Source organism: Stenella coeruleoalba (assembly GCF_951394435.1).
Source record: "Stenella coeruleoalba genome assembly, chromosome: 20".
Taxonomy (NCBI): Eukaryota; Metazoa; Chordata; class Mammalia; order Artiodactyla; family Delphinidae; genus Stenella; species Stenella coeruleoalba.
The window spans coordinates 10,481,628-10,495,800 of NC_137166.1; the positions used below are offsets into that span (position 1 = coordinate 10,481,628).

Sequence of the window (14,173 nt, forward strand, 5' to 3'; positions counted from 1 at the left end):
TTTTAATCCCAGATTCATTTCTCCAACCTTTGCACATAGCATTTTGTACACTCAGGGCATTTTCCATATTCTGCCTCCTTTTTCTGTGGGTTTTTTTTTCCCTTTATTACTCCTCCTCAATTACATGTCTCTGAATATAAGGGCCGTGTCTTATTCATCTTTGCCTGTACCACCGCACCTACCATGCTTGGAACAAATGCTTTCTCCATAAATTTTGGGTTTTTTTAAACGGCAGACAAATTCAGTGAGTTTTGAAAGCTGGTTCACTGTTTGCCTTTACAAATTGAGAGCTGCCGTTGTAGGTTTCTGCATAGCTGTCATAAGCTAACTCTCTGGTAAATGTACTAGGTGGATACTATAGAAAAAAATGATGTAAGGTTGCCACATCAGAAAATCTAATTGCCCTGTTTCAAAAGGAGAGGAACAAAACTAAGTAGAACAAGTTTGTTTTTAATTTACCAACTGGGGAAATTGATATAACAAATGTCTACTGTCTAACCATCTACAAGCCACAAATGTAAGACTTGATGCGACAAAGACAAAAGAGTTATTAGAACAGAGCATTCGAAAAATGAACAGTATATATAACGCAGGTATAGTTTTAACCAACACATCTGTGTGTGAGTGGTAACACTATAAATTATTTTAAACATAAATAGTAATATACATTAAAAGGAGTGAGGATACTCATTTGCTTAGACCCAATTCTCTGTGTCAGGGGAATTCGTATCAAGGAAATAATTCAAATAGATAAAAGGCAATTCTTTACTAATAGAGACAAGATTTTTTTTCATATCTATATAAAAATTAAATTTACAAATTTATAGTTGTTCGACTTTCAGTATTTTAACATCAGCATCATAATTCAGGCAACTGACGTATCAAACTTTGCTTGCTTGTACCACTAGAATATGAAACAGCACAAACTAGGATATGTTTTGAGACTAGTTTAAAACTGCAACTGTAAAGGTATGTCGGTGATTTCCAATAGCTAAACTATGCTGGTGTGAAATGAAACTTCAGGGATCTGTCTTCCCACAGCAAAGAAAAGATCACATACATTTTTGTAGAATCTTTCCTAGACAGGAAAAAAAAAAGTGGCAACTTCCCTAGATAGGAAAGAAGATAGTGATCGCATGCCGCAAAGCAGGTATCTTCCTTCAGGGCTTGTGAAAACAATGCTGAGATCTGAAAGTTCATTAGCATAATTTTCCATAACCTTTGAATTTTCTTAGAGACTAGGAAAGATGCCATTAGGTTAGAAACACCCAGTGCTCTAAGAGGGGGACTATTGAAGTCACTTCTAGAAACCGAATAAATGACTTAATCTTTTGAAAGAGAAATAATCTTCTCTAAAGAGCCTAGTGCCTTTTATTAAATTGATGAGCATTTACAAATGTGTGTTGATATTAAAAGGCAGTTTGTTTTTGTGCCAAAATAACTCTACATACGTATGAGTAGTTTTCCTACGAGGCTGGTGAGTCAGGGGACAAAGGCGAACTGGTGTCAGAGAAGGATTTGATCAAGTTGCCCTGATGGTTGTGTGTGCAGGATTATGACATGGGAACTAGATGATGGGACCCCTGAACACAGTCATAGATGATTGAGGAGGTTGATTGATAACTTCTTGTCAACTTGGTGGGAGGTCTGCAGCAGCGTGACGTGGGGATCACTCCCTGACTCTGTCCTGTTTGTCATTTTTTTTACCAGTTACTTGGGTTGAAACTATGCTTATCACATTTTCAGCTGCCACAAAGTGGGGAGGGGTTGCTAATAGCACAGATGACAGAACCAAGGCACAATGAAATCAACAGGCGGGAACAGTGTCCGAAAATGGAATGCAAATAGGGAGAAAAGGAAATCTTGCTTTGGGGGCTAATAGCAAAATCAATAAGTTTACCATGGGAGACATGAGACTTGGTGAGAAAGCAGGAAAAAGAGGTCTGATTTTTTTTTTCCCCCATGCATTTCCAAATCCAATAGGGATCTTTGAAATCATGAAGACATTGAAATTTCAAAAATCAGTGTGTTTATGTCATGAAGTCTGATGGTTCTACCTTCCTTTGCATCAGACTACCCCTGGAGTACTGTGCGTAGATGAGAGCCTCGCATTTCAGGGGGTTCACTAAAAAAAATAGGAATCAGAGGAAGGTCGACAAAAGAGTGAAAGGGAACAGAAAGCCAAACGGTACTAGATTGTTATTCTGTGCCTGGCACTGTGCTATGCTGGAACCTTCATATTTTATTTCCCCAGAGCCCTGTGACATGGGCTGTGTTCATCAATTTATAGATGAGGGGACTGAGGCTTAATTTAAGGACATTGTTTACAGATTAAAGTGTAGCAAAGGGCCAAATCGAGATTCGAATCTAGGTCCATAAGTTGCCTAAACTTAAAACTGCTTTCTCCTCCAGAGAAGCCATCCAAATTCATTGAGGACACAAGCATTGTCTACATATATTTTTAAGCCTTAGCATATGGAAGAGGAAACAGACTGAATGATGTGGGTTTCCAGACACAAGAACTAAGGCGTTTGGTACAATTTCGTGGAGCAACTAATTTCTGCTTAATTTAAGGAAGAAGTGTTACTGAGAATTATCCCACCACGCAAAGATCTGTCCACATAAATCTTGAATTTCCTTTTACTGGAACAGTTGAAGCAAAGAATAGAAGGTCATCTATCATGGATATGTGGAAAAGATTCCTCTCTTTCTGAGCTCAGAGACCTGCACCATCCTTTCCAGCACAAAAAATTCTGCGTCAATTAGCCAAGCCCACAAGAAATTCAACTATATTCAGAAAGGACCAATTTGCCAACTTCTCTGCTTTAGTACTTTTGAGCTCCTGCTGTTTAATCCCATGTAACATTCCAGATTGCTGGCATTTCGTTTCCAGCCCTACAACTCACTGGCCCTGTGACCGTACATAGATCAGGTTACCTAACCTTTTCAGTGTCATTTTCTCCACATGCAAATGGGGACGATAATACTGCCTTCTTCAAACGGTTGTGCAAACATCAAATAAGACATTCATTTAAAAAAAATGCTAAGCACCCTTCCCAGATCATAGCAAAATCTCAGTGTTAATGATTGCTAGTAACAGCATTGCGACTGTAGTTGTGATAAACAGAGTGACTTACATTTTGTTTTTCTTTTCTATTGTTTAATTCTTCAGCAGGGATATGAAGCTGCTCAATGAGGCAGTTTGAGGGTCAGATGGCCCAGAGTATCCGAGGGGCTGCCTTTCCTATTACTCCACTGCACAGTTCATCTTAGAATCAAGCCAGCCCCTGGCAGAGTATCATCAGTTCTGGGGAGGGATCCAGACATTGAATTCCACTGGGTTTCAGGACATGAGTCAAGGACCAAGAACCCCTTCCATGGGCACCTTTTATCTTCTTGCTGTTTTTTGTTCTTGAATGTCTTTTTGATCATTGACATTTATATGTGAAGCATGTTCATTTTAACTCATTCACCTAGTTTGGAAGTATGTAAAATACAAAATGGGAGTCCACCCTGCCACGTACTGACCCCGGACCCCCAATCCCCAGTGCCCACCTCCACACGTGCGCACATCCCCGAAAGGACAGCTTGGTTGAGAACTTGATGTGTTGTCCTTCCAGATTTATTTTTTTCCTTTTCAACCACGGAGTTCCCACTTTCCTATTTCATTTATACGCTCAACAATCGTGAAGTGTCGCCGCTTTACACATGACCATAAGGATCAGAGCGGGCTATTCTCCCACAGACAGTAAGTAGCCATTAGGGTTGGAACTCTGCTCTAAATCTGCTGATTCTTGTCCCAACAGAGGCTGCCTTAAGGTTGTTTAAACCAGCCTTCTGGCTTATGGCATAAAGAATCATCAAAAAGTTTATGCAGGGCTTCCCTGGTGGCACAGTGGTTGAGAGTCCGCCTGCCGATGCAGGGGACACGGGTTCGTGCCCCGGTCCGGGAAGATCCCACATGCCGCGGAGCGGCTGGGCCCGTGAGCCATGGCCGCTGAGCCTGCGCGTCTGGAGCCTGTGCTCTACAACGGGAGAGGCCACAGCAGTGAGAGGCCCGCGTACCACCAAAAAAAAAAAAAAAAAAAAAAAAAAAAAAAAAAGATTATGCAAGCAAAATTGAATTCATTAGTGTTTGCTTTGAAGATTTTACATTGAAGAGACTACTAATTTATAGAACTCTGCAGAGAAATATATAACCAAAACCTTTATCATCCAAGAATGTGTCATAATTATTTTCTTTAAAATGTAAGACAAAGAATAACACTTAAATTTTTAAGAGGCGATTTAGACATTTTGATATCTTATGTTTAGAATAAAATATGATTTGATAGACCCTCAATTTCTAGTTAGTTTAGTCTTTTCCTACCACCAACTTGTGGGACGGGTTCACAACACTGCAATTCAGGGGAAGAAAATGTCTGTCTTTTTCCATAATGCTTCCTTTTTTAAGAGTTGTTTACTTAATAATCAGAATCAGACTCTTTTTTTTTTGCCGGCTTGGCAAGTGGCTACCAGTTTCGGATCCATTCTGATTTGATTAATTGGACCGCAGAGAAGATACTGGAGCAAAACGGACTAGAAGTTTCCTTTTTTGGAACTAAACATTTGTGCTTTGCTGCATTTTTTTGCCTGTATACATGAGACCACAGTGTTATATGTTCCTAAGTCCACTGTTGAATTGAGAACATTTTGGGTTTTATTTTGTGATACCTTCTCTTCCTGATGGATAACTTTTTGAATTTTAAATTCAGTGCTCGTGATACATGAAATTTTCAGACTCAAGGTGACATGTCTGTGACAGGTCCTTGGTGTAGCTGGCGGCCCTTTCATATGTCACAGGATGCCATGTGGTCAGGTTATACAGACCAGAGTTTCCCAGGCAACCAAGTCATGCCCTATGGGGATTCCTTGGGGAAGTTGAAAAAAGATGTCAGAGATGAGAGGTCTGGAGCCACCATGTCTCAAAGCCATTGTTTGCTTTCTTTTGTCTTCTTCCCCGCATTCCCCATCATTCTACCGGAGTGCATTGTGGGAAATGCATTCCATCACTGGCACTCCAGAAGGTTCTTGGGGACACAGGATTTTTTTTTTAAATTTTATAGATTTGTGCTTTAAACTAGTAAGATATTCACACTGGATAAAATCACTTTAAAGTGAAGCATGGTAATGTGAATCAAGGTACATAAAATCATTGTAAAGTGAATCAACTTACATAAAAATAAGTAAATAGCTCAGGTGATACACAGATTTGGGGAGAAAAAAGTAAGAAAAATTATGAGGTTGGCAGAGAACAATTGGACTCAGTTTCCAAAACTTCTATCATTCCAGTTTTTCTTTTTCTTAAGTCCTTAACGACAACGATGGTTGATACCTAACACTTTATTTTCCTTCAAATTCACAAAAGTTTCGTATCTATCGATGCCTATCTGTGTAACTGTATGATCGTCCTTGAGTTTTTTTTCAACGAGGAGGAAGAGTTATTATTTGTTGACTGGAGGGAGAGAGAGAGACCTACAAAATTGCCTCCTGGTTCATGTCAAGAGAGCTCAGTCTGGAGCCTGATAAGCCTTGTTCTCATTCCCAGCCTCATCATTCACTAGTCGAGTGGCCTAGGGGAGTTCTTTGACTTCCCTGTGCCTCAGTTTCTTTCTCTCTACAGATTTTTTTTAAGTGATGAGCTTGTACACAGCAACTGGCATAATCCCTTCTTATACATATTACAGAGTAATACTTCCTTAGAGAATAGCCTCATGACAAAGATAATCTAATCTGTCTTAAAAAACAAAATCTTGCTAGGTTGAAATCAAGCCTCAGTTTTTTTGTTTGTTTTTTTTCCAATTTCTTCAAAGAGGATAGAGGCTCAAAATAAATGCTTAAGGTTACTGGATGGAATGCAAAACTCAAACACTTTTTCCCCCACCCCCGGCTCTATTACTGCAAAGTGGATCTCAGCAAAATAGTCCTTTGAGAAAGGGGATTGATTTACTCCTGTAATAGTTCCAAAGATAATATTAAAAGTCTTTTCTGTGCCATGCTCAGGGCAACGATCACTAAGGTTTGTTACTCATTTGCTATGTACGAAACATTACATCACATAATTCTCACGATACACATGTGAGATTTGGACTGCTTTCTCCCTGTTTTACAGATGGAGGAACTAAGGCTTGAAAGGAATAAGTAACTTGCTCAGATGACTGAACAGTTTTATCCCAGTGCAATCTGCCCTACTCTCATTCCCCCCCCGCTTTCTGCTTCATGTTATTATACAAACCTTGACGGAGCCCTTGCTACACGTGAGTCACACATGTCAGAGTCCCGCCAGGATGGGTCCTGAGACCTACTGTCTTCTCATTCTAGACTCTGTGGCTTCCACCCTGAGACACACACATGTGAGTCACTTCACGTCACTTCACGTTTTGATATCCGCAGCCTGGATCTCTTCTCTGAGATCCTACTCCAGGCACACACCTGTCAGTCTCAAGGACAGGCCAAACTCAGCATTTGAAAAGCTTCCTTCTTTGTGTCTCACCTCTCACCTCACCTCGTCTCAAACTAAATGCTCTTCAGAGATGTCACCTCACTGAATGGTATGCCCATCCCTCTAGCTGCAAAGCCAGAAACAGCACTCTGTCTCCCTGCCCCCAGGATCAGCTCTTGCCAATGCCTCTCACTTCCTGCCATGTCTCTACATCTCCACCTTCACCACCCTGGCCTCCCGACCTCACCTCTGGCCTCCACAACAGCACTGCCGTCCTAACTGTACCCCCGACCCTTGTTCCTTCCCAGTCCATCCTCCACACGTCAACCAGACTGGGATTTCTCCCAGTGCTGATTTCCTCGTGTGGCCGCATCCCTGTCTTCAAGCTTTTCAGTGGAGGCCGTGGATCTTGTAATAAGGACCAAATTTTTAAGATCCCTCCAAGCCTCTTTTATGCGTCCTGTCTCATCATTCTCTGCCCTTTGATCCCTGCATGTCGGCCACCCTGATCTTCCGTCAGTCCCTTCAATGAGCCACCTTCATCCAGAGGCCTTGACACGTGCTGTTTCCTTTGCCCGAAAAGCCACCTGCATTCCGAAGTTTACCAACATAATGTCTGTATTCCCTTCATATCTCAATAAGCAGAGATTCTTCGCTGAAGCTTTTCTTAATCTCCCATACTGGATCAGGTCTGTCGATTTCATTCACAGCACCTCGAATAACTGATGCCTGTATACTTATCTCTGTGTTTGACTAATATCAGTTCTCTTGGCTAGAAGACGAGCTTGTGAGCACAAGGACCATGTCTCTTCAATTACCATGATACCTTCCCATGCCAAGCCCAGAGCCTAGAACATAGTAGTAGCTCAATAAATATTTGAACCGATATGCTGTGATGAAATGATTATGACATAGTTAAACTGTCTTGTGTTCTAGTTATCGGTGAGAACACAATCTCTGTCTCTAGAGCAGGGATTCTCAAACTTTAGTGATGATCAGAATCGCCTGGAGATCTTGATAAAACAGAGTACTCGGTCCCATCCCCAGAGTTTCTGATTCAGTAGGTGTGGATTTGTCCAAAATTTGCATTTCTAATGAGTTCCCTGGTGATGCTGCTGCTGTTGGTCTGAGGACCAGGCTTTGAGAACCATTGTACTACCCCACATATGTTTTTAGAAAACAGTTACTACGTCAGTGTCTTCCAAACATTTTTGAGAAATCACCCCTTCTTCATTTACTGCACTACGTACAGCCTTGGATGCTCTGGGAGAGGAACAGGTTTGCTCTTGGCTTAGTCATTTCCAGACCTGGGAGAAGCTTCATACGTCAACCACTGTGCCTGGCGTTGCTCAGGGATTCAATATCCAGCAGGGATTTGCTTTTTAGCAGGACTCTCCTGATTCTCAACAGGGACAAGTGCCTGCAACTGACAATAAAAAGGAGAGGGAGGTTGGGGAGGCTTAGGTTTCAAACATCTTTCAGTGAGGAATTAGTTTTAAAGAGACACACAACAATAAAGCCTACTCTGAGTCCAGACACCACCATTCACAGCAATCTTACCCCCTGCAGCTGGCTGCATGCCAGCCGGGAGCCAGGTGCCTCTGCTGGATCTGAGTCAAGTGCCCTGCGGCCACCTACAGAGCACTCAGGTAGGATTCTGAAAGCCCCTCACCTCCATCCACTCTGCTTGATTACTATTTCAGGTCCCACCAAAGGACTCCCAGCTGGCTGGCCAGCATCCAGAGGCTCAGACGTGCCCCTCCCATCCTACGAGCTGCCCTCGGGAGGGTGACCAGGACCCGCAGGAGAGGAATGACGATTGCACTGCCTCTCTGCTTGGAGCTCACCTCAGAGAGGTATTGTTTACACATGATGAGGTGTTTATAGCTTATTATCCTGGGCCTAGTGGCTTCGGAAAGAAACAGGAGGGCCAGACAGTCGAAGCAGAGATACAGGTTTTAATAGGAAGCAGAACGGCATCATAGATCATTCTGGGGCGAGGTGGGATGCAGTGAGAGATCACCTGTCCACGGAGAGGGGCAGGTATCACATGTCCTGCAAGCAGGTGAGCTCACTGGTTCTAAGCTAGCACCACAAGCAGATGCTCGAGTTCAGTTCCGAGGACAGGCAGGTGACACGCTGCTTGCCCAAAGGGCATGTGTTTGAGGACAGGCATGTCTAGTTGAATCGAAGACAGATTTGTGGGTGTTTTATTAGACATTTAAAAGTACCTATGGGGCTTCCCTGGTGGCGGCATTGGTTGGGGGTCCGCCTGCCGGTGCAGGGGACGCAGGTTCGTGTCCCGGTCCGGGAGGATCCCACGTGCTGCAGAGCGGCTGGGCCCGTGAGCCATGGCCACTGAGCCTGCGCGTCCGGAGCCTATGCTCCGCGGCGGGAGAGGCCACAACAGTGAGAGACCCACGTACTGCAAAAAAAAAAAAAAAAAAAAAAAATGTACCTAGCGTGGTGGTCATGAGAATACATCTCACAAACGCTCAACTCCAGGGAAGGGAACCAACCAAGGGCCCAGCTGCTGTACACTGAATTCCCTTGCTGCCTTCATGCCAGGCCATTTCCTTGGGCTGCTTTTAACCGGTGGGTGCAGCAGTGACACTAAGCAGGCCCATTCCTAGGAAACACAAGACGCCTCTGCTGGCTGGCTTTGGCTTGAGGCCTCTTCCCTGGCCTTCTGGAAACTTCCTTAGCTTGCACAGAAGTCTGAGCGCTTCCACTCGACCATCCTTCCATCTGTCCTTCTCTTGGGGTCAGACCCACATCATGGGCTGATGGGTTCTTCAGACATCCTGTTTCCTCCCTGTTTCTTCTTACGAACATGACCCCTAATATCTTTGCGGACTTATTCCTTCTCAGAGGATCCTGGTAAAATGAGAGGGTGCAGAGGAAAGGGAAACAGTTACTGAGAAGGGGTGGACTGAGATTCTAAGAAATGGAGATATTTCTTCTTTCAGTTGGTCCAGGCTCTCCTCAATACTGTTTACCACGATTCTCTCTCTGTTTTCTGCCATCCACTAAATCTCCCCTTCCCAACACACACACCACACACACACACACACACACACACGCATACACATATGCTCACACACGTGCTTGTTCTCCTAAAAAGGGTCTGCAACAAAGGTTCATCATCCCTGGGGAATAATTTGGCATTCAATATTGTCTACAATCATGGCCACTTTTTAGACGTCCTGCCTTCTCTCTTTACCTCAAGTGACAGTCTAGCACCTGTCAAACCACCCACCATAGCAAAAGTCATTTTCAAGCCTCAAGCCTGAAAGCCTATTATATTCATGGAGTCATTAAACACAAAAAAATGAGGCCACATAAATAATCTTTATAACAGCCCTAGGAGGTATATACTATGATTCCCAATTGCTTTTAACCTGGTAGGCAATTGTGTGTGATAGTTAGGAATCAGGAAACCTGAGCCAGACCCTGTGTTGCCTTGGGAAAGTTACTTAACCTCTCTGAGCTTCTACTCTATCATTTGAGATAATGGCGTTACAGAGTTATTGTGAAGATTATAGAAGATAATATTAGATACGTGAAGAGTTAACATAGGACCCTACTCCCTTTAATGCTCAATAGGGTTGACGATTGTTATCACAAAAATAGTTACGGTAAGGAAACAGGCGCAGGTTTTCCAACCCTTAGTACAAGGTATGATACATAGACAGTACTTAATAAATATTTGCTAAATGAATAACCTTTAAGATCAAGGTTTCTCAACTTTGGCACTGTTGACCTTTTGGACCGGATAACTCTTCATTGCGGGGGTTGTGTTCTGTGCAGTGTGGGATGTTTAGCAACATCTTGGCCTCTGCACAATAAACGCTGGTAGCAACCCCTAACCCAGTTGTGACAACCCCAAAAGTCTCCAGACATTGCCAAATGTCCCCTGGGTATAGGAAATGACCCCGGTTGAAAACCACCATTTAAGATAGAATTGACATAGCCCCTCGATCTCAGAGGCTCAAAGTCCAATAGGGAAGCCATCCCACCTTATTTTAGTTTTTGATTTAATTCACTATACGGTGACAGAGCAAAATACTGCAACCGAGCAGGACCCTATGGGGCCTTCCCGGGAGAGACCTCACCCCCATATCCTCTGCTGTAGCGCCTCTCTGAAGTACCTAGATAATAGTATCTGACGCACATTCCCTGAGTTGTTTTACAGATGCTAAAACCACCACCAAAGGGAAGATTTAGCTACTTGATGATCACGAGCTCGTAGCCCCCAGACCTACTGGCACCTAAGTTTTGATAACATTAACCCCTGTGATACCACCCCGTTACCTCACCATCAACCAATCAGAGAATTGTGCACAAGCTGATCGCATACCCTGGGATGCCCCTCCCTCACCTTTTGCTGGGGCTTCCCTGGTGGCGCAGTGGTTGAGAGTCCGCCTGCCGATGCAGGAGACATGGGTTCGTGCCCCAGTCCAGGAAGATCCCACATGCCGCGGAGCGGCTGGGCCCGTGAGCCATGGCCGCTGAGCCTGCGCGTCCGGAGCCTGTGCTCCGCAACGGGAGAGGCCACACAGTGAGAGGCCCACGTACCGCAAAAAAAAAAAACTTTTGCTGAAACCCATCAGAGTTCAGGGTTTTAGATCACAAGTCATCTGTTCTCCTTGCTTGGCGCCCTGCAATAAACACTGCACTTTCCTTCACCACAACCTGGTGTCAGTAAGATTGGCCTTCCTGTGTGCAGGCGAGTAGACCCAAGTTTGGTTCGGTAACAATACTGAGTGTTTAAAGATCAGAGAGCAGGGTCATCAACCCATCTGGAGGGGTTGGGGATGGTTTGAAAGGCTTCCCACTGAGAATCTGAGCTCAGGCTCATGCCAATGACGGTCTATTGGATCAACCTCCATACATGGACCCATTCGGTCAGTCTGAACTAATGATGAGAAGATAAGGCTTGGTCTCACTCCTAGCTCCATGGTTGAGAGAATGTATTCTAGCTTTTATATTTTAAAAGTTAACAACAGGGACTTCCCTGGTGTCCAGTGGTTAAGACTTTGCCTTCCAGTGCAGGGGGTGCGGGTTCGATCTCTAGCTGGGGAGCTAGATCCCACATGCCTCACGGCCAAAAAACCAAAACATAAAACAGAAACAATATTGTAACAAATTCAATTAAAAGACTTAAAAAAAGTTAAAAACAAGAGTAATTTTTTATCTTAAGCCTAAAATGATGATTCCTATTTCTTGCTTCTGAGGCAAACAGCAGTCTTCAGAACCATGAGGAAATCAATCTCTTTCCAGCTTTTCTTTTTTTGTGGAGACTAGGTAAGCAGAAAGGAGATCTGAAACATCAGTGCTTTTGTTATTCTGTTCTACTGAAGAGTAAAGCAAGGCATGAATGACCTTCTAATTTTCAAGAGCCCATTAATGAGTTATTTGATATGCTAAGATAGGCCTGGACTGGGGCGAAGCTAAATTGTCCTGCACAAAAGGTAGGGGAGAAGGAAAGGCAGAGAGAGAGAAGTCTTTGGGTTTAGGGAGATGGCACACAACCTGGTGGGTGGCCAGGTGACTTGTAAGAAAAGAATATCTGGGATCACTTTAAATCAGCTTAGACCTCTGTGATATAAACCCCTCTGATGGTGGTGAGGGTTGTACAACATTGTGGATGCACTGAATGCCACTGAAACGCACACTTCCGAGTGGTTAAAATGGTAAATTGCATGTTGTGTGGACTTATGATGCTTAATTTTCTGTGTCAACTTTTTTTTTTTTAATTTATTTTAGGCTGCGTTGGGTCGTCACTGCTGCACGTGGGCTTTTCTCTGTTTGCGGCCAGCGGGGCCTGCTCTTCGTTGTGGTGCGCAGGTTTCTCGTTGCGGTGGCTTCTCTCGTTGCAGAGCACGGGCGCTAGGCACGAGGGCTTCAGTAGTTGTGGCGTATGGGCTCAGTAGTTGTGGCTTGTGGGCTCTAGAGAGCAGGCTCAGTAGTTGTGGCGCACAGGCTTAGTTGCTCCGCAGCATGTGGGATCTTCCCGGACCAGGGCTCGAACCTGTGTCCCGTGCATTGGCAGGCAGATTCTTAACCACTGCACCACCAGGGAAGCCCTGTGTCAACTTGACTGGGCTAAGGATGCCCAGATAACCCATAAAACATTATTTCTGGGTGTGTCTGTGAGGGTGTTTCTGGAAGAGATTAGCATTTGACTGGTTAGCCTAGGTTCAGAGATCAGTCCCCACCAATGCCTGTAGGCATCTTCCAATTCACTGAGGGCCTAAATAGAACAAAATTTCCCAAAAGTGGGAGGAAGGGTAAATTCCTTCTCTGGGCTTGAGCTGGGACATACACTTTCCCTTGAGTTTGGACATCAGCACTTCTGGTTTTCTCAGGCCTTTGGACCGGGACTTAGACCACTGGCCCCCGCCTGGTTCTCAGGCCTTCAGGCTTGGACTGGAATTGTGGCACTGGCTTTCCTGGGCCTCCAGCTTGCAGATGTCGATTGTGTGGTTATGAACTGGTCGACTGGACCCGTGCCAGGGTCCTATCCCAGGCCAAGACCCCTTGTCTTGGCCAGGGAGGTTCATTTTCCGCTCGGATTTGCACAGCCAATAAAGAAACCGATGCTGAGACTGGGACAGCACAAGCTTTATTCAACAGCCAAAAAGGGAGAAGCGGGAACTTAGTTCGTAAATCAACTTCTCAGCCCAATTCGGGGGGAGACACCTAATATATTGGAGGGTTGAAGTAAAAGGGGGGCATTGGAAAGAGTAGGAGGAATATTCATGAGTTGTCTGAGAACCTGGGTATGGTTTGGACCCAGAACTGAAGCAATTCTCCTTTTCAGTCCTTACATGGGCTTTTCTGTTGTTGTCACGGCAATCATCAACATCGACTGTCATGGCGCCTGTGGGTGTGTTATTTAGCATATGCTAATGTATTACAATGAGCGTGTAATGAGGCTCAAGGTCGACTGGAAGTCAAATCTTCTGCCATCTTGGGCCTAGCTGGTTCTAACCAGTTCTTATGTTTTTTCTCTTTGCAGCTTCATCCTGAAACTTAGATAAGAGCAATTACTTTCCATTTGAGGGAGGGGCAGGGGTATGATTCTCAGGCGACAGGCTTGGTAACAGTGGGGCTTCTCAGCCTCCATAATTGGGTGGGCCAAACCCAATCCCTCATGATAACTCTCCTATGTATCTACACGTGTCCTATTGCTTCTGTTTCTCTGGAGAACCCTGACCAAGATGGTATTTTTCCACAATCAAAAATAAAAAGCATTTGGGTCCCCAAACTTTAGTGACAACTGCTACACACACAAATGCCTTTCTTGAGTGGTTTTGGGGAAACAAGAGATGCTGTGTTCTGTGTCTGGGTTGATGCAGGACAGAGAAGAGGAGAGAACAGTGGAGTAGGTGAGAGCCGGGGATGTAGTGAGTTTGGGGAGAGCCAGCGGAAACACGCGAGGCAGAGTCTAGAAGTCATTCCAATTCTGGCAAAGCCACTAGACTTCCAATAGTATCGGGTTGGCCAAAAGGTTCGTTTGGGGTTTCCCGTAACATCTTACAGAAAAACCCGAAGGAACTTCTTGGCCAACCCAACACAAGGGAGTCAGGGATCACACCACTTGTGGTCACATTTTAAGGGACAGGGTACACCTAGTCATCATCTGGCTTAACATAAAGATGGAATTAAAAAGGTTCACAAAGACTA

The 14,173-nt window shown here is 44.3% G+C and overlaps 1 protein-coding gene across 1 annotated transcript in view; it reads right to left on the bottom strand.

The window, feature by feature from the left end:
- Positions 1 to 13,362, bottom strand: part of LOC307179112 (large ribosomal subunit protein uL18-like) — a gene marked incomplete at its 5' end in the record, with an annotated part of 28,830 nt that extends 15,468 nt beyond the window's left edge. The window contains 1 exon segment of the mRNA XM_079907886.1: positions 13,315 to 13,362. Within this exon segment, the coding sequence (XP_079764012.1) occupies positions 13,315 to 13,362 (48 nt within the window).
- Positions 13,363 to 14,173: the final 811 nt, after the last annotated feature.